The 25,630-nt window shown below is 44.8% G+C and overlaps 1 protein-coding gene across 1 annotated transcript; it reads left to right on the forward strand.

Annotated features, from left to right (window-relative positions):
• The first annotated feature begins 1,646 nt into the window (after window positions 1-1,646).
• ZBTB2 (zinc finger and BTB domain containing 2) lies at window positions 1,647-25,366 on the forward strand. Its single transcript, XM_060030494.1, has 3 exons — window positions 1,647-1,720; window positions 16,039-16,223; window positions 22,616-25,366. The coding sequence occupies exons 2-3, from the start codon at window positions 16,051-16,053 to the stop codon at window positions 23,985-23,987; spliced, it is 1,545 nt and encodes a 514-aa protein (XP_059886477.1). The 5' UTR covers window positions 1,647-1,720; window positions 16,039-16,050; the 3' UTR covers window positions 23,988-25,366.
• The last annotated feature ends 264 nt before the right edge of the window (window positions 25,367-25,630 follow it).

Consider the following 25,630-nt stretch of genomic DNA (forward strand, 5'->3'; position numbering starts at 1 on the left):
TTGATGTTTTAGTGATAGTGCACCAGAAATGCTTATAGCAGGGTCAGAATTTGGTTTTGCAAGGCAGACATTTAGCCATTCACAAGTCATTTATCTAGCTGATCAAAGAACAAGAAAGTTCAAGGCAGGTATGTACTAAATCTATTACTCACTTCTGGACCACTAAAGTTACACAGCTGCTTATTTTGTCTTCAAAGAAGAAGGAATTAGTCATCAGTAGCCCCAGGTACGACTGGATTACCGAATCACACGCAGATTTTTAGCAGGGACACTGCTGTATGTTAAATTAACTGTCTTAAGATAATAAACTTGCCTTAAGTATTTTGTGAACTACGTGCCAGGGCACTGTGCTTAGGTCTGGCTGTGTCAACCAAAATGGGCTCCACATCAAATCAAGGAGCTTATATCCAGGATAGCATGCTTTAAAACCAGAGTAGCCTAGGAACTGCTGCCTCCATTTTCTTACAAATCAAGCCATATTCTTTTTTAAGTCTTCAAAATCCTAGATATGTAAAACAAATCGTTAAATGCACTCCTCAAAGGACTAAATCATACTTCTAAAGATATAAATAAAATTCTAGCAAAATGGCAACGACGCAAAAGTAAACTTTAACATGTTAAGAATGACCATCAATGACTATTAAACCCCATGCTTGCCCTGTTACCATGTTTCAGGACCTCACCGTTAAAAGATTTCAGGACCTCTAAATTTAACAGAATGGCCAACTCTGGAAGCCACTCTAACAATATCTCAGAGACCAAAGCTTAAAAGGAGAGTAAATTGTTCGTAAGTAACAAACACGCTTTGCAGACTTCGACTTTTCTGGACCAAAGCTTCATAAGCTAAAACCCAATTACTGAAATAAGCACCAAATTCAATCCTAACAGAAACGTCTTACATCACACTCATCTGGTCTGCAAGGAAGCACTTCTACCTCTACACACAGCACCAACAAGCATGTCTACTCCAGTATGCCTTCTCAATTACCACTGGCGGTAAAAAAAAGTATTAGTAATTTCACAACTATCTCCCTGGTTCTCAAGTCCAATCCATTTCAAGTCTTTCAAGGTTAAAATTTATGCTAATACGGGAAGCAGAGGGACAAAGCTATAGGCCAGAGATGTCAAGCACAAGCTTGCAGAAGGATCCAAGCAGTAATTCTCCATCCCTTCCCCGAGCATCTCCAGGATTGTCCTACCTAACACTTCATGTAAACATGGGGCTTGTGACTCAAGCCTCCAGCCCCAATAGGTGGAGAGAAGTTTCCTCGCCTCGGCTGCACATGGTCTGCAGAAGTTTGGCTGGAGTAGAGCGCGGAGCCTGGGTGGGAGCGGCAGCGTACTTAGTGCTGCAGGCGGCGGCGGCTGCGGCGGCGGCAGAGCAGCAGGAGGCGGAGGCGGGCGGGGGGAGGGGAGGCGGCTGGGGGGGCGGAGGGGGCTCTTGCCGCCACAGCTCTCTCGCCGCCTCTCCCCCCCGGCGGGAGCCGCTCTCAGCCTCTTTGCACTAGTCGCTCCGCTCTCTCGGTCATGTGACCTTAACGTAACCGGACAGGAAAAGCCCCGCCGCCGCCGCCGCCGCCGCGCCGGAGACACCGACCGCGGCGGCAGCAGCAGCAGCAGCAGCAGCGAGAAGCAGAGGCGGCGGCGGCGGGGAGAGCACGGCCAAGGCTGCCCAGCGGTGCCTCCTCCACACCCCCCGCCGCAGCGACACCGGCGACAGGTAAGCGCGCACCGCCTCCTCCTCCCGGGGCCGGTGCCCACGTGCCGCCCCCGGCCCGGGCTCAGGGAAAGCGAAGGGGGGGGCGGGGGCCACCGGAGCTCGCAAACGGTTCCGGCAGCGACGGTGGCAACAAAGAAGACGAATGACCCCAGTCCCGGGGCTTCAGCTGAAGGCAGGCGGAGGGCCCGGACCACACGGGGACCCGGTTCTGGGAAGCGAGGGCACGGGCGCCCCGCAGGGGCGGGGGCGGCTGCGCCTGGCGCCGGGGCTCTGGCCGCCTGACAAAACCATCCCCCGGAGCCAGGCGGCGGCGAGTCGGCAGCAGCTCCATCCGGGGCTTTGCGCGAGGGGGAGGGGACGGAAGCCGAGAGGGCGGGCGGCGGAGAGGAGGAGGGAGGGAGAAAGGGGAGGGGGGCGATTCGCGTTCCGTTCCCCGTCGCCGGTCCCTCCCTTCCCGCCGCCACCGCGAAGCGCGTCCCGAGCGGCGGCGGCCGGTGAGCGTCCCGCGCTGGAGCCCCAAGAGGCCGGCCCGTCAGGTGCGTAATCCTTCCGTAATCGCCTCGCCGCCGCCTCCTGCTGCTACCGCCGCTGCTTCTTCGGCGGCAAGGCTGCGAGCTGCGGAAGTGGGTTTGGGGGAGGGGAGCGGAGAGGGAGGGGGAGGGGAGGGATCCGGTCCGACCGGAGCAGGCCCGGCCTCTCTGGCGCTTCTCCCAGCTGCAGCGGCTCCTACAGCTGCTGCCGCTACTGCTGCGGCTCCGCCTCCCCGCTCGCGGGCGGGGGCGCGCACGCGCGCTTCCGGCCTCCTCGGGTCTCGCGCTGTCTCCCGCTCTCGCGCGCGCTCTTCCCCTCGCCCTGTCTGGCCACCCCCCCCGCCCCCGGCGCCGGAGCTGTTGCGCCGGCCGGGGCGTTGCGCACGGCGTAGGCGTCGGCATTGTGTTAAACTCCGCGGGACTTGGGCGAGCGCGCGCGCGCACGCGGGACTGAGGAAAGCGGAGAGCGTGCGGCGCGGCCCAAGTGCGTCGCTCCTCCTCTCCCCTCAGCACCTCGGGGATGGGGGCGGGGCCGGGGTGTGCGGCGCCTGGCCCCGCCCCCGGCCTCGGCGCCCGCCCTTGGCGGGGCGAGGCTGGCGGGACTAGGCTGAGTAGGTGGACGTTGAGCCGCTTTCTGGCAGAGGGTGGGGGGAAACGCTGGCCCCCGCCCGTGCCGCGGGGGTGGGCGCGCTGAGCGGCGGCTTCCAGCTTCCGCTCCACGGGCGATCTACGCCTCCGGTAAGGCCGAGGCTAGCCCAGAGCTGCGCTGTGGTTGCTGGCTGCTTGGCCTTGAGGCCGGCCTCCGAGCCGCGCTCCCGGCCGATGCGGCCTTCACACCCGTGTAGGGCTTCGCGGAGGGGAGGTTGGGGCGCGGAGGCTGCTTCCTGGGGCCAGAGTCGTTTCCTCGGTGTAGCGAAACCCCCAAACCATTCATTTTTTTTTTCTTTTTTTTTTTTCATTCATTTTTAAACAAGGCTGCAAAGAGACATGGTGATGCAAAAGGTGCTTAGGAAGCGAGGTTTTTGTTCCTTTTAGCTGGTAGTGAATTAAGACGGCAGTAAAGAAAGCAGGGGTAGCAGAGCGGGCAAGAAAGTGGTTGGGCAGAGTGAAAATGTAGTTATTGCTACGCCATTTACTGCGAGAACTTCAACTGCTGAACTCCTAATTATGCCGTAGGGAAATAACCCAGGCTCGTTGCCCCGCCCCCAGTTTGCGGTGTTCCTTAGCTCTTCATCATACAATGGGCCCCCTTGGCGTGTGAGTCTCAGGTCTATTCATTTTCATAGGTTATTGTTTTAGTAAAATAAAGCATTAAAAAGATCGGAATCACGGGCTCAAGCAGAATTCCAAGGTGCTCTGGGTTTCCTTAAACCCAGTCCTTCCTAGGACCGACCCTCTATGTTGACCCCTAATGGGTCACTGGAGCAGGGTATAAATATCACGAGCATTTTAGTCTGAGGGGCCTGAGATTTTATTAGGAAATCAGAACTAAGACATTTTAAACCCTAATTTCTCTGATTTATTACAAGCCAAAATTAATTGTTAAAGGAAATTTTTATTTTGCATTCTAAGTGATCTTGGTATGTGTCCAGGGCATTTTCAAACTGTTAAAAGTAATTTTGAAGAAGGAAGTTTACGACTAATAATACATTCCTGTAAACTGGGCGTTTCTCACTTAATAAATGTGTGGTTTATATAAGTTTATTTTCTAGCCAAAGACTTGACCTGTGTTGAAACCATCACCAGATCTCAAAGTACAAGAAGTGGCATACCAATGGTATCGGTGCCACAGATAGTCAACAGTGGAGGAACCCTGTTACGGGATGGCAGATAAACCACCCCTAAAGCTTTGCTGTACAGTCCAGCTGCTTACTTGCCAGTTTCAAAGCTTCTCTTCAGAGAGGACGTAAATACCCGGTGCTCCGCCACCTCTTCCCGTGGAATACACCAGCAACAGAGAATAAACACTAGATGTATTAGGTCATAGAATAAAAGCTATGACAGTTTCTTTCTTATCTTAATGGTTAATATGAACTTTGCACTGTCCTCCAAAATCTGCACTTTTGTGATATAAAATTTTTATTAAATTATATAAAATTGCATTTACCCCAGTTCCTCCAAGAAGATACATGTCGCTGTGTAAGGGGATATGCTTTTTCACCGGCTTGAGAATCACCAACATAGAGGTGGGAAGTGAAGGAGATGTCTAGGGCTGACCTGTGGCGTTGGCTTGGGGTCAGCTGCTTTGGAGTTGGGAGACTCTCCTACCATTTCTTACCTGTGGCTTGTGGCTTCATCCCTAGACCCACTCACCTTTCTGTGAAGTAACTTTTGAGACCGGGCAAGTAGTGTAGCGCCAGGCCATCACAGTAAGGGAGGAACTGCTGGTCAGCCGGAGACTTTACCATAAATTTCAAAATCCACCTGACAAAAGGGCATTGGTCACTTTTCCTACTTCCTTATGATCTTTGGGTCACAAAGCATGACCCTGAAAACCAAAAAGGGAATTGAGAATTTTTTTTCCTCCTAGAAAAAGAAATTTAACGTTCTAAGCATTAGGTCAAGAATACTTCTTAACCTTTTTTATGCTCAAGTAGGTTGTAATTTTTATTAACAAATTAAACTTAAATAATTAAATATTTCTTTGAATCCATAGTAAATACGGTTGTGTTTTACAGTGCTGATATGCCCTTGATGCAGTCAGTAGCCACAGAAAGAACACTTACAAGGAGTTGGCTGGCCAAGACGGTGAAGACTTTAGGCAAGTTTGAGGCTGGTATTTATGCTCAAATGCAGAATCCCCAGCTCACACGCATTGAGGTTTGCATCATGTGACATTCTCACATCAAGAAAGCTCAGTATGCAAAGATAGGAATTTGTAAAACACTTTACTGTATCTGGTTAAGTACTTATCAAACAAATCTTTTACTTTACAAGAGGCTTTCGTGTACAGTTTCTTTAAATATTGTGCACCCCTAAGTTCTGCATGAAGCAAGGGTGAACTTCAAAATAATGTGAGAACAATTTCAGAGCGTACACATGTTCTTCTATGCCCCGCCTAGTCATTTAGATTCTCCATGTCCCCAGAGTGATTCTGAACAGGGATTGTCTAAGTGTGGTCTACGGTCCCTTGTGAATCCCCAGGACCCTTTCAGGGTTCCATAAGGTCAAAGCTATTTTCCTAATGATACTAAGATGTTACTGGCCTTTTTCACTGTTGACCAAATGTGTCAACATTGGGGAGATCTGCATAACTCAATGAACTGACATTTTCCAAATAACCAATAGGCAGTGTTAAAAGTCATGAATGGGTAAACGATCCATTCAAAGTGTAAGAGACAGCAATGAATTTTACTGTAATTGAGCAGGTAAATTTCATTCATTGATGTATAAAACTTTTAGATCGCACAACTAACCTTTAAGAAACTACCACTTGTCAAGTTTTGGTGTAATATCAAAGAAGAATATCCACAATTACCTGAAAAGTCTACTTAAATGCTTTCTGTTTTTTTTTTAACTGCGTATGTGGGTGAGACTAGATTTTCTTTAATACTCAACCAAAACAGACATCACAGCAGAGTAAATGGAGAAGCAGGGTGAATGCAGAATCCAGTTGTCTTCTATCAAAGAGATTTGTAAAAATATAAAAAGATGCCACTTCACTATTTTTTTGTTATTTTGGAAGATATAATTTTTTTTCACAAAAATGTGTTATTTATATTAACATGCAACGGGCTTGTTATTGCTATGTCTAATTGAACTAATAAATGTTTTTAAATTTCTCAGTTTTAATTTCTAATATAAATCTCAATAGTTATATTCCATATAAACAAAAGCTCTTGATATCATCAGTAATTGTAAAGAGTGTGAAGGGGTCCTAATACCAAAAAGTTTGAGAACCCTGAAATAAAATATTGAAGTGAATTAGTCAGTTAAGTCTTTGAGTTAAAATATATTTGGAGCTCCTCTCTGGCATACATGGAGCTGCACCTATAGGTGATTATGTTTTCTTCAGATTCATTTTACTAATCAATCATACAACATATGAAAAAGGAAGGCAATCTCTACTTTGGAGGGTTATTAGAAGCAAATTAGGTTAGGTTTTAAATTTTGCTGTGTGGTCACATCCACATCTACGTTTCCTTAAAGTTGGTTGTAGCATAATACCTTTCAAATTATCACTTAAATATCAACTCTTTTTAGCCATAAATCTCTGACCTGCTTCTCCTTGACATCTGAACTATCCCTGAACTCCCTCCTTCTGACCTCAACTTATACTCAGAAATTAAAAACTAATTTTAATGTTAACTTAAGCAAAATACAATTAAAAAGAAATCTTTTACAAATGCAATGCTTTCCAAAGTCAGAATAAGTGCCAGTGGTAAGTGTATGTCCCTCCTTTTCCTAATTACTATGGGGAGGATTGACTAAAGAAATGTTAAGAAAACTATGTCAACCTATCATCACAACTAAAGACATTTCCTAGCCTCGAAGTACGGTTTTAAAATATATTAAAATTCAAACAACCAGCCTCATTCAAGTTTACTTTATAGGCCCTCAAATATTAATTATTAATAATACTAATTGAAAAAGCAGTTTTTTCCTCCTGGTAAGTGGTCTAAACTACTACTTGAAAGAATCAATCTTACTTGTGGGTAGTGCTTTTTCTATTACTGAGGTGTCCTGTGCATTACAATATTCATTTATGTTTCACTTAAATAAAATCAAGGACTCCAGAGGACCCTTTTAGTGCCCTTGAAATGGGTAATCTAAGTGGTATTTAGTATCTTAGAAGGGCTATTATCTTTAAAAAGTGAATCATCAATTCCCAAAAGCTGTTTTGGTCTCCTGTTCTTATACCAAAAATGAAGGAGGAACTTGGGTTGTCAAAATATAATGTGATTACATACGTCCCATTCAGCTGTTCCTCCAGAAGATGAGTCATTTACTTAAGGATCAGCCCACCGTGTGCTGTGTGATGGCAGCTGACAGCACTCGACATCTAGGTAGTAGCCCATTTTCAGAGTGATACAGTGGTGAAGGCAAAACCCAAAGCATTAAATAATATAAATGATTCTTTGTATTTGGCTTTGGAAAGTGTTTTTAATTTATTTCAACATGTTACATCTTACAGTCTCTGAATTTGCTTACGAAAAAAGCCACTTTGTACACCTGTACGTACATAAGAAGGCATTCTGTGCAATCTCACTTTTAACAATTGACTCCCCTCTTTATCTCTACTTGTCTTCAGTTCCTCTCTGCTCACTATTCTGATTTAGGAAAGACAAATGATTTTTTTTTTTAACGTTCCATTTATAGTGTTGAATGGGTGGGGGCTTTATGTAGGTCTTCAGTTTTATGTCAGGTTGTTGGCCCTCTGTGACTACGACTGGTAAGAACTTTTAGGAATGACCTGTAGAGCAAGGTAGTGTCGTGGAAGGAGTGTGAAATTTACACCCAGAAGACCAGGGTTCAGTGGACTCCTGTTAGTTTTAACCTCTTTGAGCTATCATGTAATGATTTAAGGATGTGACTTCTAGAGTCAGACACACCTGGCTTCTCCAAAGACTCTCTGACATAAATTACAGACAAGACTTCGGAGTTCCAGACCAACATTACTGACCGACAAGTACCCTACATCCCTACCTGGCATGTCTCAAAAGCATCTCAATCCCAACGTGTCTGGACCTAACCTCATGATCTTCCCCCACAAAGCTGGGTTTCTGCCTGTGCTCCCACCACTGGGGGGAGCCCCATGCTCTATCCAGTTACACAAGTTAGAAATCTGGGGATTACCTAGGACACCTTAATCTCCCCCACCCTCCTCCATTGAATCCACCAACAACCAGTTCTGCTGATTTTTTTATCTTCTGTTTTTCAAATTCTGTCCATCTTCATCGCCACCACCCGATCTGTCATCTCTCTTCTAAACCACTGGAAGACCTCCCCTCTCAACCACTTCTAACAGGCCTCCCCTTGCCCACCTCTTTGCCACCATCCCCTGTTTGGTTGGCCCTTCAGCTGCAGCCATCTGATCATGTAGATCAGCTCAGAATGATATTTATATCGTACACCTCTGGTCATGTCACCTTTCTTCAAATTCCCTTTGGGAGCTCCTCACTGCTCTTAAGATATGGACCAGAATCCTTAACAAAACCCGAGTCTTCAGCTTCACCTGCCTCATTCGTCTCTGGCTCTTTGCCCTTCAGCCACATTGACCTTCTTTTAGTTCCTCAGTTGCATCTTGTTCCCTCCTGCCTTAAGGCCTTTGCAAATGCTGATCCCTCTGCCTGGAATACTCTACCTTTGCCCAGTTAACTCTTCTCGTTCTTTAAATATCTTCTTAACTTGTATTTCTTCACAAACACCTTCCCTGACCCACAATCCCCAAATTAGACCCTAGTTTTATGACCTCATAGTTCCTTATATTTTTCTTTGATAGTTCTTATCAGAGTTGGCTATTAGAAATCTGTGCACTTACTTGATTATACCCTTGAACTCTGTGTATTCTTCATACTTGTATCCACTGCCCCTGGCACCTTAGGAAGCTCTCATCATGTGCATGACCACTTCCCAGGTCTGCTTCTTAAGAGCTGGCTCTGCATGTGGGCAAGTTACTTAACTTCCCTAAGTCTAAACTTCTTCTGGAAAAAGGCTAATTAATCCTTGACACACAAGTGGTCATTTATTATTAATGCTGTGGTTATTATTATAATTAATAATGAAACAAATAGTAAAAGACAATATACCATGGTATTGACCAGGATTAAATGATGTGTGTGAAGGGTTATTACAAACTATAAAGCACTATTAAGAACATAATTATTAGCATGAAGAAACACGAGGTGACATTTTAAAATTGAAAAATTGTTCCAAAGTATAGCACACATTAAATTGATGAGAATTTTGGAGTTAATCTAGGAAAAACAGAAACTGAACTTTTACCCCCAAATCACCCAACTAGTCAGGGGCCAACCGATGATTGGAACTCAACACTCTTCTCCTCTCTAAACATGTAGTTTTTAATTTATTTAACAAATATTGAACCTCAGACAGTATGCTTAGGCACATGGGATAAAGTAATAGATGATAAGTAGCACTCAATGCTGGCTTTCCAGAAGCATCAGGCAGGTTCGCAGAGGCTCTGGAGGTAAGAAGACCCTCCAGTCTTGAAGGTCAGGGAAATTTTGCAAAGGACAAGTGGAGCTGGGGGGGAGGGGCAGGCGGTCAGTTGTGGTCCCTCTGCAAGTGGCACATTCAAAGGTCCTGCACAGAAGTTCCAAGGCCCAGTTCAAACAGGCCCCGTCTCCTGACCATGTGAGTAGAAATCAGGTTGCTGAGCTGCTCAGCTTTGAGAGGGAGGCCCCTGAGCAGTGAGTGTTATGTTCTGTTAGGAGCCCAAGAATGGCCTGGGCATTCAGGACATTTTCTGGGCAAAGAAAACTGCAGTTTATCTGTTCACCCAGAATTTCCCAAGTGAGTGAAATACATCATTCTGTCTTCGTTATCGTCAACATACTCAGATAAAACTGGATTTGTGATCATACCTGGACTTCAGAACAATGGGACACTTGTTGATCGCTTGGTAAAGACCACCAAACGGACAGTCTTGTATCAAGAAAACAATTAGGCACAACTTAATGTCATAAAGTAAAACTTTATGTTGTAATTTTTTTGCATTAGAAAAATTTTTTTTTCCATATGTTGAATGTAGTGCCACTGTACTTCCTCTAGAAGTATATTCTGAAGTTATGTCCTGTCTACCTTTTTATGTTGAAAAGCCCTCCATTCCTAGCAGGTATGTAAATATTTTATGTCTTTTCTTTCAAAATAAAGAGGGAGCACACTCTGTTGGACCCCCAGTTTCAAGGTTGCTTGGTTTGTTTTTAGTAGGTCTTGGCAGCCCAGAAGTCTGGAAACCAATAGTTTAGATTAGCACTAGAGCATGGAATGCAGAGTGAGCAGCGGTGAGGTCACCTGTAAGCCATGTTGAGGAATCTGGGATTCATCCTGAAGGCGGTGGGGAAACAAGAGGAGGATTTTCAGCAGGATGGTAACATCAGATTTGCCTTGAAAAGATGGTTCTAGCTGTTTCATACGGATAGGTTGGAGAGGCTAGAGCTGGAAACGGGGAGATGAGTAGGGAGGTAGAGTTAAGGCGTGGGGTGGGATAAAGAGTTTAAATTGGTGGCACGTGGGTGGCATATGGGGAGTGAGAGGTAGAGGGCTGAAAGGGGAGTCGGGGTTCCTGGCTTGGTCGAGGGGTAGATGATGGAGCCATGCGCTGAGCTGGGGATACAGATGGAACAGGTTTGTGTCTATCGCTTTTATTGTCCCTTTGGGATCTGAGTTGTTTTGCCTAGACTGAATTTAAGGTTCCTTTGGGACAGCCAAGTGGGAGTGGACCAGATCACCGCAGAGAGTCTGCAGAGTGAGAAGTGGGCTGTGGACCAAAAGCAGAGGAGCAAAAGAGGAATCTTGATGGGGATTAAAATAGAATAGCCAGAGGTGAGATGAAAACCAAAGTGCGGCGGCCTGGAAGCAGGGCCCAAATATTTATGGAGCAGGAAGAAGGGTATTAAATGCGGCAGAGAGGTCGAATAAACTACTTTTCCATTGGGCTGGGGAGCAAGAGGCCATCAGTGACTTTGGCGGGCAGTGCAGGGCCATTTCAGTGCTCGCGGGCAGCAGCAATAAGGTTGGGTGAGCAGTTGATGGCGGTGGGAAGAGCAGATGTCCATTTCCTCAAGGGGGCGTAGCCTGGAGCAGAGCCAGCCCGTGAAGATGCTGCATCTTCAGCCTACGCAGCACTGTGCAAGTAAAGCCTCATGGAAATGATTATGAAGGGGGCCGTGATAAGGAAAGAAGATTGGTGAAAGGGCGGTACTGTCCGCTGGATGGGGGTGGGGCAGGAGCTCCCTGAGATGCTCCAAGCCCGGTACCCTCTCCTCCCTCTACCCTCTTACCCCGTTTTCTCAGGTTCACTTATATATGTGAGAATCTAGGGGGTTGTTTTTCTTTTTCCCACTGAGAAAGGCTTTTTGGTCTCTAGAGTAAAGAAGATTTTCAAAAATTGATCTGTATGGGATTTTCCCCCCATGTGAAATATGAACATATGACACATTTTCTTTGTTTCTCCTTTCATTTGGTTTTTCCACTTTTCAGAGACTCCAGACATGTGTTCTGCCTTCTGTATTTGAAAGACACATTCAGTTCATTTCCTATTCTAGATGCCCCTAAATTGAGATCCTAAAATAACTAGTAGACCCTCTTTAAAAATAAACGTTTTGCAGTTTTATCATAGTTTTATTCTTATGATCTGAGTAAGATACTTACGTTAGTCCGTTTTGGAACAAGGGGAGAGCCATACATTTTGCTAAATCGAAGAGATGATATATAGCCATTCATGTAAAAATCCCAAACCTCAAAATCGTCCTATAAAATGCTGATAAATGTGATGAAAATTTTATATGTCAAAAATCTCTCTAAAACAAAAGAGAGAAAAATATTAGCAACATATGTGACAAAGGGCTCGTTTTCTTTATATACAAAGGGTTTTACAGATAAGAAAAAAGAACAAATAACCTGATAGAAAATGGGCAAAGCTCATGAAGAGAAGCAAGAGGACATAAAAATATACTTCAGCTCATCATTAAATCCATAGAAGGTAAAAAGCGATATTGGCAAAGATTCTTTAAAAAGTGATAATACCCAGTGTTGGCCAGAGTGTGGGGAAATGGGTGGGGTGGATGGACACTATTGTGTGTCCATAATATTTGAATCTCTTATAACAAGTATATACACTTTAAAGTAGACATTAAGAATCCCCTATTAATTTTAAACAGACATACTTGTATGTAGTGCGCTCCAAAAAATCAAATGAACCCCAGTTTAAACCCTACTTCTTGTTCTTAGGTATTCTATAATCTTGGGCAAGCTACCTGACTTCCCTAAGCCTGATTCCTCATTTGTAAAATGTGGTTAGCAAAACCTCAAATAGCTCAAGTCAGTGTGAAAGTAAATGAATGACATATAGGTATTATACTTTTTGTAGAGAAAGGCAAGTTAGTAAGATGGGAAAGGAAGTGTTCTGGCGCTTTTCAGAGAACAGCCTTGAAGGCAAGTTTCTAAAGTTATATCCTGGTGGAGGTCAGATGAGAGCGATATTTCTTAGTCATCCCGGTTACTTTGCCACCTGGCAATGTCCCTGTCTCTCCTTCCTGATCTTCATGCTTTCGCCTTCTCTGACATACGCAGAAAACACTGGGGAACTAAGTTCCCGATCCACGCCACTGATGTTCACCTGCAAGCAAGACTACAGTCCAGGTCTCTTCACACTCAAACTCCTGCAAACAGGGATGGCTCTCCTGCCCCTCATGCTTGGATATATAGCTCTTGGTAGAAAACACGGTACTTGACATTCTGGAGTCTTGCTCTGTGACCAGATCAGTCTCCTAAAGAATCATTCCACTTTGTTCGTTTACTTTAGGGCACACTTGTCAATTTCTGTATCTGCCAGCTCATCCCCAGAACCTAACCCTAACCCTAGAACAGGAGGGTGAGGCGTTGAGCACCAGCTGAGTAAGAATCGATGTGTTTCTGTTTCTATATTTGTTTTGAAGCTTACCGGTAATGCTCTCTCCACAGTCGCTTCCCTGATTCTGAAGTTAAGCATCGTGGTTATCCATTTTTAATCTAATTAATTAATGTGTGATGGGCTTTCCTTTTTTAACTTTTTATTTTGAGATAACTGTAGATTTACAAGAAATAATACAGAAAGATCTCATGTACCCTTTACCCAGTTTCCTCTAATGGAAACATCTTGCAAAATTCTGCTCCATCACAACCAGGGTATTGACATTGACACCGTTGAGCTGCAGAACATTTCTGTCACCACAGGGCTCCCTCCTGTTGCCCTTCTATACAGCCAAGCATCATTGTCCTCCTCTCCCCTCGCCCCTCCACCACTAATCTGTTCTCTACTTCCATAATTTTCAAGAATGTTATGTAAATGGAATCATACAGTATGTAATCTTTGGGCACATAATTCACCCAGGTTGTTGCCTGTTTCTGTAGTTCATTTCGTCTTAAGGCTGAGTAGTTTCCTGTGGTTTGGGCATACCACATTGTTTTAACTGTTCAGCCATCGAAGGGCATCTGGGTCACTTCTGGTTTTTAACTGAGGAGTAAAGCTGCTGTGGATATACAGGTGCAGATTTTTGTGTGAACCTAAGTTTTCATTTCTCTGGGATAAACGTCCATGTGTGCAATTGCTGGGTAGTATGGTAGTTACATATTTAATTTTTAAAGAAACTGCTTACTTTTCCAGAGCGGCTGCACCGTTTCACCTTCCCACCAGCAATGGCATGAGCAGTCCATTTCTCCGCATCCTTGCCAGCACTTGATTGTTGTTCTTTTATATTTGGCCACCCTGCTAGGCATGTGGTGAATCTCTCTGTGGTTTTAATCTGCTTTTCCCTAATCGCTATTGAACTGTCTTTTCATGTGTTTGTTTGCCATCTGCATATCCTCACTTCAGGTATTTTGCCCATTAGGTTTCTAATCCGATTGTTTTTGTACTGTTGACTTTTGAGAATTCTTTATATATTCTAGATACTAGTCCTTTATCACATTCTTTTCTCCTACTTTTTAGCTTGTCTTTTCATCCTCTTACCAGGGTCTTCCTCAGAACAAAAGTTTTTAATTTTTATGAAGTACAGTTTATCAATTTCTCCTTTTATGCTTTGTACTTTGGATGAATCCTAGATTCTCTAAGATTTTATCCCATTTTTTTCCCCAAAAATTATAGTTTTGGTGTTCTACATTTAAGTCTGTGATGCATTTTGAGTTAATTTTTATGTAAGATATGAGACTTAGAGATCAAAGTTCTTTTTCTTTTCTTTTTTCCTTTTCCTTTTTTTTTTTTGTCTATGGAAGTCCAGTTGATCCGGCACCATTTGTTGAAAACTGTTCTTTCTCCAGTGAATTATTTTTGTGCCTTTGTCAAAAATCTACTGTACATAATTATGTGGGTTTCTCTATTCTGTTCCATTGATCTGTGTGTTTATCCCTCCGTCAGTACCATACAGCCTTGAATACTGTAGCTATATAATACATCTCGAAATTGGATAGACTGATTCCTCCCGCTTTATTACTCTTTTTAAGAACTGTTTTAGCTATGCTAGTTTCTTTGCCTTTGCATAAACATTTTAGAATATTCTCGTCTGTATCTACAAAGAAAATCTTGCTGGGATTTTGAAAAGAATTATATCAAACCCATATATCAATTTAGAAAAAATTGATTTATCTTATGTGTTCCTAAACATAAATACAGTATGTCTCTTCATTTATTTAGATCTTCTTTGATTTCTTTCACCAGCATTTTGTAGTTTTCAGTATACAAGTCCTATATGTGTTTTGTTAGATTTAAATCTATGTATTTCATTTTTTGTATGATTATAAATGATATATTTCTAATTTCAGTGTCCACGTGTTCAGTGTTAGTATATAGAATTACGATTGGGTTTGTTTGTTTGTTTTTGGCTGCGTTGGGTCTTTGCTGCTGCGCGGCATGTGGGATCTTCCCGGACCAGGGGTCGAACCTGTGTCCCCTGCGTTGGCAGGTGGAGTCTTAACCACTGCACCACCATGGAAGCCCTACAATTGGTTTTTATATGTTTATCTTGTATCCTGTGGCATGGCCGAAGTCGTTTAGTAATTCCAGGAGGTTTTGTGGATACCTTGGGATTTTCTGTGTATATAAAAGTCATGTCATCCACAAATAGGGACAGTTTTATTTCTTCCTTTCCTGTCAGTATGCGTTTTATTTCCTTTCTTGCTTTATTGCTCTAACTAGAATATCCAGTACTATATTGAATAGTGAGAATGGACATCCTTGCGTTGTTCTCAGTCTTAAGGAGAAAGCATTCGCTCTTTCTCCCCATTAAGTACACTGTTGAGTATAATGTTGATATTTGTGTGCTGGGCTTTTATAAATGCTGTTTGCCTGTGGGAAGGAACACATCAGGATTTGATACACCGGCTCCCCCAGAGGCAGTTCCCCTACTACAAATAGATTGAGGCCATGTGGTTTGCTGGAGTGAAGTATGAGGAATTAAAGAGGCTAGAACCTTGGAGTCAGAACATTCAGATTTAAGTTTTGACTCCCCCCACCTTCTGGCCAGATGGGCCAGGCTAACTACTTGCACCTCTCGAAGCCCATTTCCTCCTCCACAGAAGATGGAGAAGAGGACCAGTCCTGAGCCCTCACCCTTGAGGAGTAACCATGTGGGGTTATTATAGCCCTGCCGGCTGCAGCTCCTGTCCACGGCAGGAGCTGGAGGATTGTCCAGACTTGGTGAGATCTTGGCCCTACCCTGCTGTGGCCACACCCCAGCACCTCAATTTACTTCTCTCTCTGGAAGGTTGGACAACTTCTGATGGATCATTAGAATTTGCGTTTGGAATCTTAAACTCAAAGACAAAAGATCCAGGAATGTTTGCTGTCTGGCGGGCTGACGGCTCAGGCCCATTTCCTGGTTCCTCCACTTACCATCTGTATAAACTTGGGCAAAGCACGCAGTCCCCGAATTCACCATAAATTTCATCATCTGTAAAATGGGAGTAACAACAGAACTACTTCACAGGGCTGTTGTGAAGACTGAGTGAATTTATGTAACGTTTCTAGCAGTGCCTGACATATTAGCCGTGACCATTACTGTTGGTGACTATAAAGACACTACTTATTTGTGAATCATCTTTCTTAAAACAAAATTGTTTGCTTTGCAGATTTTTTAAAAAATGGATTTGGCCAACCATGGACTTATTCTTCTGCAACAGTTAAACGCTCAGCGAGAGTTTGGTTTCCTGTGTGACTGCACGGTTGCCATCGGCGATGTGTACTTCAAGGCACACAAATCAGTTCTTGCTTCATTCTCCAATTACTTTAAGATGTTGTTTGTCCATCAGACCAGGTAACTAACGTGGTTGATAATAATCTAATGACTGTAGACTCTGAACTTCCGTGGCCCTCTTTCCCGTGAACATGCGCTTCGCCCTCATCACCACCGGGGGTCTCGCCGCCTCTCCCCAGGTTCCAGTCCCTCATCAGCTCGCTTGCCCCGAGCAGCCCCTCCACCTCCGGGTAGCCACGCTGGGGGTCACCTACACAGTCAGGAGCGGCAGGGTCGGGTCCACTACGAAGGCAGCTTCCTCTCACTCCTCCGGCCCCGTCCCGGCTGTCGCCCAGGCTTTGAGTATTTATCCTTGTCTCCTAATGAGAAGCTTGGCAGCCTGAATTCCCACAATTTCCTTCTTTTCTCTCTTAAAATGTCTCAGTCTCCTTATCTTTGCACAGTTTTTTTCTTCCCATCTCTCTGTCTTGGGGAAAAGGGCCCCTGGTTGTCTAAGGAAAACAGTCTTCCTCCTGCCCTTATGCTCCCAGATCCTACCCTGTAGTTTTCATTCTGTACTTTCCATTTCATACTTGTGCCCCCCATTGCCATCCCCAAGCCTGTGGAGGCTCAGCCCTTCCGCGACACGGCTGTCTACCTGCGAGATGGTGCTGCTTTTCCTTTGTTTCACTGTGAAAGTTCTACAAAGGATGACCGATGGCCTCGCTTCCGCTCTCCTCATCCCACACTCTTCCTCTCCGTTGGCACTGTGGTTTCCACCCATCGCTCCACTGGCATCATTTTTCCAAGGTCGCCTCTTCATCAGAATCACTGCCTCTTCCCAGTCTCTGTCGTCCCTGACCTCTGCAGCCTTTGCGACTGTTTTCTTCCTTCTGAAGGGCTGTCACCTGCATTTTGATGACTCTGAATCCCCCTTGTTTTTCTGCCTTCTCCACAGGCGCCTCCTGCACTTTTGGTGAGTGGGGTCTCCACGCTGCTTTCTCTCTGCCTCTCCTGATGGGCGCTCATCTTTTCCTGGGTCTTGCCTCTGCTGGAAACCCGTTGACAGCTCTGGGCTTGATCTTTCTCTGTCTCCAGAACTCTGTTTCCCAAGGCCACAGGCTGCCTGCTGGACATCTAGAATTGAATATCCTCTTTTATCTCATTTTGCATGCCTAAAACTGAATTAAGTCTTCCCTGAAGTCCCTTCTGACTTCCCTATTTTTTTTTATCTTCAAGTAAACCATACTAAAAATCTCTCTAAAATCGTATCCTGTCGGTGCCCAAATCATGTTTTCTTCATAATTACCTCTCACATTAGTTCTTTCCTTCCCTTCTCACTTCCATTTCCTAATCATTTTCCACGTTACTGTCAGATTAATATTCCTAAGCATTGCTTTGATTGGAGTGTGCCTTTGATCCGAATATTCCTAAGCATTGCTTTGATTGGAGTGTGCCTTTGATCCGAAACCTACCAGATTGTGTTACTCCTTTGATTGGAAACCAAGAGGACACCCATCACACATCAAAATAGCACACAGATTCCTCATTCTGTCTTTCAAAGCCCTGCAGGCATGAAGCCTGACCTCCTTCCAGCCTGTCTCCCGACCGCGCCCCACCTGGACCACGCTTTGCTGGCCTTCTGCCCACTCCCTGAGTTCTAGTTTACACATCACCTCTTCCGTGACCTCCGCCCCCTCAACAGTCAAGTGAGCGGAAATGATGAAAAGCAGTCTCTTCCTCTCTCAATAGCGCTTTATTTATGCCGTTTTGTACGAGCAACATATTTTCCCTTTGTTGTTGTTATTTGCGTACTTACTTACCACCCCTCCTCATTTGTAAGATGCTTGAGGGCAAAGACTGGGTTTTACAAATGTTTTTGAACATTTGCAGCCAATAGTTCGGGGATTTGTACATAATAGACACTTGATAAATGTCTAGAGGAGCAGAATGGGGGATTAGTAGGATTAATGGCAGGCGGAGCTTGCTTTATCTTGGGACACTAAGGATGCTTCTGTTTCCTTCTTTGTCAGAGACATCACAGCTAATAGGCACTGGAAGTCTCTACGCAGTGAATGAAATTGTCTTGCAAAGGGACAGGTTTTCATTTTGAGGCATAAAAGAATATAATGTAACGAGTTTTAAATAGATGCAGGAAACTTAAGTGTAGAACAGTAAGCAAATACCTTTCTAACAAAGGAATGTGATGTTGGTGCAGAGAGGAGCCAAGTTTCAGCAACAGTGTGTTATTGCCCCAGAGCTGGCGCGTGCCATTTGGGCTGCCTGAGGCCTTGACCACCTCTGGTGAGAGGAGAATACTGCGCGAAGACCACAGCCATGCTTTTAACTGCTGGCTACTGTAGAGATAGACCAAGAATACAGTTTTTTCACACTTAAGAAGAATGTTTTATGTCTGCAGTTACCACTAGATGTCTCTGTCTTATGGACACTCTCTAAGTGAAAGTTGTAAATCATGTAGACTTGGAGCTCTCAAAAATAAAACAGAGACAGGCCTTGCTAAGTACAACCTCTGACAACATCTAACGTTATTTTAAAATCTTTACTTTCAAAGTTCTTTAAGCCCAACTTTTACTTGAAGAGTCTAGTGAAGGAAAGATTGAAAATGTAAATGACTGTGAAAGTTTACAGGAAGGACTTGTAGCTGTGCTAAAACTATATTTTTCCTCCATAAAAGTGTTACGTCAAACAGACATCTGCAAATCAAACCACTTAGGTATAAGCATATTGTAGAGAGCTGTGTCCTTCCCAGAGCACTTGCAAATGACCAGAGTGGCCCAGAGCAAGCTTGAGAGAATCGACAGGAGGTCTGGCTGACTGGGAGGGAGAGCCGTCAAGGACAGCAATGGCTGGAACGTAACATAAGGAGTTTTTGGGGTTTTTTTTAATTGGTTGCTAACTTTTTTTTTTTTTTTTTTTTTGGCTGCGTTGGGTCTTCGTTGCTGCGCACGGGCTCTCTCCAGTTGCGGCGAGCAGGTGGCCACTCCTCGCTGCAGTGTGCAGGCCTCTCATCGCGGTAGCCTCTCCCGCTGCGGAGCACGGGCTCCAGGCTCACGGGCTCACGGGCTCTAGAGCGCACGCTCAGTAGTTGTGGCTCCGGGCCCAGCTGTTCCGCGGCATGCGAGACCCTCCCGGACCAGGGCTTGAACTCGTGTCCCCTGCATTGGCAGGTGGACTCCCAACCACTGCGCCACTAGGGAAGCCCTAAGGAGCTTTTAAAATAACTTCTGAAGTGTCTTGAGTGTGTCTATGTGCTTCTGCTTTAAGAAAAGAAAAAAAAGTGAACAAATCAGGATAAATTGGCATCTGGAAACCTCCCAGAGCCCTGGGCACTTGCAGTAAACCCCAGGGACACGCCCTTTCCTCTCCCTGGGGGCTCCTCACTAGCTCTGCGGGCCCTGGAGTCCTTCCTTCTCCCTCTAAGCCTGGCTGAAGTGTGGACGGGGCCTCCCCAGCCCCATCCCTTCTTTGCCATCAGAAACTGTATGAAGTTCTTTAAAATTTGAGAGATTTACTGTCCAGTCACCTCCATTCACAGTCGTAGACAGAGGACAACCTATACAATAACAAATAAGGGGAAATTATAAAACTTACAACAGAGTTTTTCTGGAAAGGGGCCCTGCTTTGTATTTACCTCTCATGGATGCTGAAAAATGTAGCCCTGCTTTGGATTTCTGCCCTTCCCTCTTCTCTGCCCTGGGGGCAGCGGGGCTCTCTCTCCCCTCCTCCTGCCCGGAGGAGCATTCCTACCCACAGAATAAAAGGTGCCCTATGGTCTCCTGGGGGTGATTTGCATCTCTGAAGGCCTGTGGCTTTCCGGTTCATTAGGCCTTTGCCTGGCCCTGGAAAGATCCCCAGTAGTTAAGTCTTCAATCAGGAGTTGACTGCTTACATTATGAAAGTGTCCTTCAGCACACCTAATCCCTGCAGCTTTATTTTGAATATTGCATTTCCCTAAAGCATCTAAATATGTTCTAGTATTCACATAATATTGTTGGCACTTACCTTGTGCTTAAAGGGAGGCCCACCCAATAAAGACACGAATGATCTGTGTGTCTTTTTTAAAAACAGAGTGACATAAACTCTTCCTCTTTCTACCGTCAAAGGGGTGCTGGTTTTTAGGCTTGATCTTTATTCTTTGGCTTCCATACTTTATAGTCAAACATTTTCCACATGATTATTTGTATGCCGTCATGTTGAAATACACACACATTGATAGCGATGCAGTAGTTATCCAAATCTATTTTGTCACAAATTGCTATTAAAGTCACTTCCCCCCTTTTTTTAACAGAATAAAATATTAAATTTAGAAGAGCAGAATATACTGATACTATTTTAGCATATTGGGAAATATTTGTTAATAAGATAAATAGCTTAATAGTAATAGTAAATCTAATAGTAATAAGTGGTATAATCAAAAATGATTGTAAATTCTAAAGGAATTCAAGGAAGGTGTCTTTAAAGTTTAAAAATGCACTGTCGGGCTTCCCTGGTGGTGCAGTGGTTACGAATCCGCCTGCCAATGCAGGGGACACGGGTTCGAGCCCTGGTCCGGGAAGATCCCACGTGCTGTGGAGCAACTAAGCCCGTGCACCACAACTACTGAGCCTGCGCTCTACAGCCCATGAGCCACAACTACTGAGCCCTCGTGCTACAACGCCTGAAGCCCGGGTGCCTAGAGCCCGTGCTCCACAACAAGAGAAGTCACCGCAATGAGAAGCCCACGCACCACAACGAAGAGTTAGCCCCCGCTCGCCGCAACTAGAGAAAAGCCTGTTCACAGCAACAAAGACCCAACACAGCTAAAAATAATTAAATAAATAGTTAAAAAAAAAAAAATGCACTGTCTATAGAATATATTCACTCAGTGTGTGATAGCACACATACCTCATAATATGTAGATATACATCTCACTGATTGATAATGATGCATTAGCGTTTCCCTAAGGGCCCAGGGAGAGTTCTTGGGACTTTTTATTATTGTTGCTTGAATCAGAATGCTGTTTCTGGGGTGATGCAAACACTAAAGTCTAAAAGTTCTAAAATCAATTTTGCCACAACTGCTTTAGCTACCTCAGATAAATCATTTAACTTTGGGGGACCTCAGTTTCCATGTCTGTCAGATGGGAATAGTCAGATCTGCCTCATCTACTCCACAGGGTTGTCTTCATGCTCCGAAGACTCTTGGTGCTTTGGCTTAGGAGTTAGACTCAAATTTAAATCCCAGTTCCGTTGCTTACTAACTCTGATACTGAGCAAGGTATAAATTCCTTTGAACCTTAACTCCTTATCTGTAAAATGAGAATTAATGGCAATTAAATGAGAAAATGCCTATAAATCCCAGCTGCAGGGACTTCCCTGGTGGCGCAGTGGTTAAGAATCCTCCTGCCGATGCAGGGGACACAGGTTCGATCCCAGGTCCGGGAAGATCCCACATGCCGCGGAGCAACTAAGCCCGTGCGCCACAACTACTGAGCCTGCGCTCTAGAGCCTGCAAGCCACAACTGTTGAGCCCATGTGCTGCAACTACTGAAGCTCACGCACCTAGAGCCCGTGTTCCGCAACTAGAGAAAGCCCACGCACAGCAATGAAGACCCAAAGCAGCCAATAAATAATTATTAATTAATTCTTTTAAAGATAACTGGAGAATATTAGAAACAATTTTTTAAAAAAAATCCCAGCTACAGTTCTAATGATGAGGATGATTACATTTGTTAAGGAACTGAGTTGTCCCAGAGCTGCTTTTCATGCAATCTGGCAATGCTGGGGCAGTGATCTGACTCCATTCGAGCTAGAATGTGCTTTGCCGTTCCTGTTCTTCCCAGCTCTACAGCACCCCATCCCCATGCTGGCGAGAGCAGAAGGTTGCAGAGCGGGGGTAAAATGAGGTTTTCCTTTTTCTCGCTTTTGTTGTCTTGCTCTTAGGCACTAGTCCAGCTCCTCCATGTTATATTGTTTGACTCTTACCTTGAAAGATCTGCTGAGCTCTGGATGGCCCTGGATCAATACAGAGTCCTAGACATTTAGCTAAAAGATCTGCAGGTCAGTGGTTCTTAACCATCTACTGGGTCACAGGCCACTCTCAGATAGAAAGCAATGGATCCTCTCCATAAAACACAAAGTTTTTTATATATGATATAATTTTACGTAGATTACTAGGAGAAAAACTGCTTCAAGAGTCTATGAGTTAAGATACCACATTTGTTTAACATGAATTTTCCTTTCTCGGTCCTTTAAAATATCTTTATTGTATTTCTCTCTGTTCTTAATAGGATTAGAGTTAAATTATATAGGCTCCACTATTCTAGTTCATGAAATGAACAGTAAGATATACGTGAGATGGTCTTGTTTCTTTTGCCTTTATAAGTACCGGGTTTTTCCCCCAGGCTTTATGTTGTCGTTTGAGTCATGAATTGACGTTCACTCACAGGCTTGTTTTTGGCCTGTTTCTTGCAGTGAGTGTGTCCGTTTGAAACCCACTGACATCCAGCCCGACATCTTCAGCTACCTCCTGCATCTGATGTACACAGGGAAGATGGCCCCTCAGCTGATCGACCCGGTGCGGTTAGAGCAGGGGATCAAGTTTCTCCACGCTTACCCGCTGATCCAGGAGGCCAGCCTGGCCAGTCAAGGAGCCTTTTCTCATCCTGACCAGGTCTTTCCGCTGGCGTCTTCCTTGTATGGCATTCAGATTGCAGACCATCAGTTGAGGCAAGCCACCAAGATTGCTTCAGCGCCGGAGAAACTGGGCCGAGAGCCACGGCCACAGGCGTCCAGGATGAGCCAGGAGCAGGTGCCTGAGGCCTCCCAGCTCTCCCAGCTGCCCTCGAACCTGACCCAGGTGAATCGGACACACATGACCCCCTCGGACCCGCTGCAGACCTCACTGTCGCCCGACCTCGTCTCCACTCCTGTTCCTCCCCCGCCCCCCGGGGAGGAGACCAACCTGGAAGCCTCTTCCTCGGACGAGCAGCCTGCGCCCCTCACCATAGCCCACGTCAAGCCCAGCATCATGAAGAGGAACGGAAGCTTCCCCAAGTACTACGCCTGCCACCTGTGTGGGCGGCGCTTCACCCTCCGGAGCAGTTTGCGGGAGCACCTCCAGATTCACACGGGGGTCCCCTTCACAGCCAGCCAGCCCGGAGAGAGCCGCGTGCCCCTGTCTCTCTGCAGCAACACGGCGGACCTAGGAAAAGACGCCATGGAGGTGCCTGAAGCGGGGATGATCAGCGACAGCGAGCTGCGGCACATCTCGGACTCGCCCATCATCGACGGGCAGCCGCACTCGGAGACGCCGCCGCCCTCAGACATCGCGGACATTGACAACCTGGAGCAGGCCGACCAGGAGAGGGAGGTCAAGAGGCGCAAGTACGAGTGCACGATCTGCGGTCGCAAGTTCATCCAGAAGAGCCACTGGCGGGAGCACATGTACATACACACCGGGAAGCCTTTCAAATGCAGCACTTGTGACAAGAGCTTCTGCAGGGCCAACCAGGCTGCCCGGCACGTGTGCCTCAACCAGAGCATCGACACGTACACCATGGTGGACAAACAGACTCTGGAACTCTGCACCTTTGAGGAAGGCAGTCAGATGGACAACATGTTGGTACAGACGAACAAACCCTACAAATGCAACCTGTGTGACAAAACGTTCTCAACTCCCAATGAGGTTGTTAAACATTCATGCCAAAACCAGAACTCAGACGTTTTCGCCCTAGACGAGGGGCGGTCCATTCTTCTGGGCAGTGGGGACTCTGAAGTGACGGAGCCCGACCGCCCAGTGTTAGCTTCCATCAAAAAGGAGCAGGAAACAGTGTTGTTAGACTGAATGTTACTTATCTTTTTAAAAAACTGTCATTTTTACAAAGACTATCTTCCTTCCCTTCCCCCAAGTCAGAACTCTTGTTCTCCGTGGCATGATACAAACAGGTCCCTCCCCCTCCCCCTGCCCCGTCCCCAGCGCCCCCTCCTCCGTAAAGGCTTTGTGCATTATAAACCTGGAACATATTTACTTTAATTCAGGGGATATTGGAAAGATAATGGTCAGTAGTACTTATAAGCTCAAATAGACTTCGAGAAGTTTTGGATGATTGGAACTAATGAAGGGTAGATAACAAAACAAAACAATTCGAATGCAATTTGGTAAGCTAAAATTATGACTTTCCCTGGGTAATAAGTCTTCCTTCTCAGAAAGACAATGTCTGAAAATACAGCATGCTGCTTAGAGATACAGTGGGGCTCTGTACTATGCAAAATCTAGAGGTGTGGGGAAACTTTAAGTCCAAGAAAACGTTGTTAGTATTTATCCTCCAGAGGTCTTATTTCAGAATGCATCCTTTGAGATTATGTCCAGTTAAGAAAAATTATTAGTTAAGAAATCTACTTGAACAAAACACAAAAGAGAAAAAGTAATAATGTGATGGCAATCTTAATTTTTGGATAAAACATGACAAGCTGTGAGTTTGTGTGTCTGGAAGAGAAAATGTGTGGATACTTGATGTAAACAGGTGAATTAATGCAAATGCCTTATCTAATTGCTGGCTTCTTTCAAAGTTGAACAACAAGAAAATACTGTGTTTTAGTTTCTGACAAATGTGTCAGTTGTTTTAAAAATCACATTTGAAAGTACTGTTCTATAGATTGTCTTTCTGAATAGAAAACAACATGCCATTCTAGCAGTTGCCAGTGGTAAATTTGTTTTTAGCACCAGTCAGCTGCTTTTAAATCAGTGTGTGTATGTGGGGAAAAGGATACAGGAATATGCATCTTACAGGGAAACTTGTGAGCAGATGTAGCAACTTCAATGACTTTAAATGTTACTGCTAATAGTTTACTGGCAACATTCACTGAAGCATCAAAAATGGCAAAGAGAAATCAGGACAAAACACTTAACTGTGCTGTTTGGGAAAAAACTTAATTTTGATGTTTAGTCTCCAGTTGTTTTTTTTTAAACACAAATTTCCTCCATCTGCCTGAAAGCAGTAAAAGTTGTCCATTAATCTTCCTTTAGGCCAGTAACAGAATGGTCTCACAGGATAAAACAGGAGCCAGAAATAAGGACCGAAGGGGAAAGGGAAGAACAGTTAATAACTGTGCTGTACGTATATGTTAAAAACTGAATATCCCGTCATCCTATTTCATGTATAGTTGAGTTCTCAGATTTGTAAGTTTTTATACATACTTTCATTGAATAAACATTTGACTAAATGGGTACATGATTTTATCTATGCATTACTTTGTTTACCCAAAAAGATGCAGGAAGGCCAAGTAGAGAGCATTGCTCCAAGAGTCAATTTCTTGCTGTGTCTCCGCCTCTCTCTATCTGTTGAACTTTGGGCAATTCCCCTACCCTGAGTGGTACTGTCTCTACTTGTAAAATGAAGACAATAACTCCATTGGATCATAAGATTGTGAGAATCAGATGAGTCAACGATATAAGAAGATGCTATGAAGAATCAGGGTTTGACCACA

The sequence above is a fragment of the Delphinus delphis genome, chromosome 14 (assembly GCF_949987515.2).
Source record: "Delphinus delphis chromosome 14, mDelDel1.2, whole genome shotgun sequence".
NCBI lineage: Eukaryota > Metazoa > Chordata > Mammalia > Artiodactyla > Delphinidae > Delphinus > Delphinus delphis.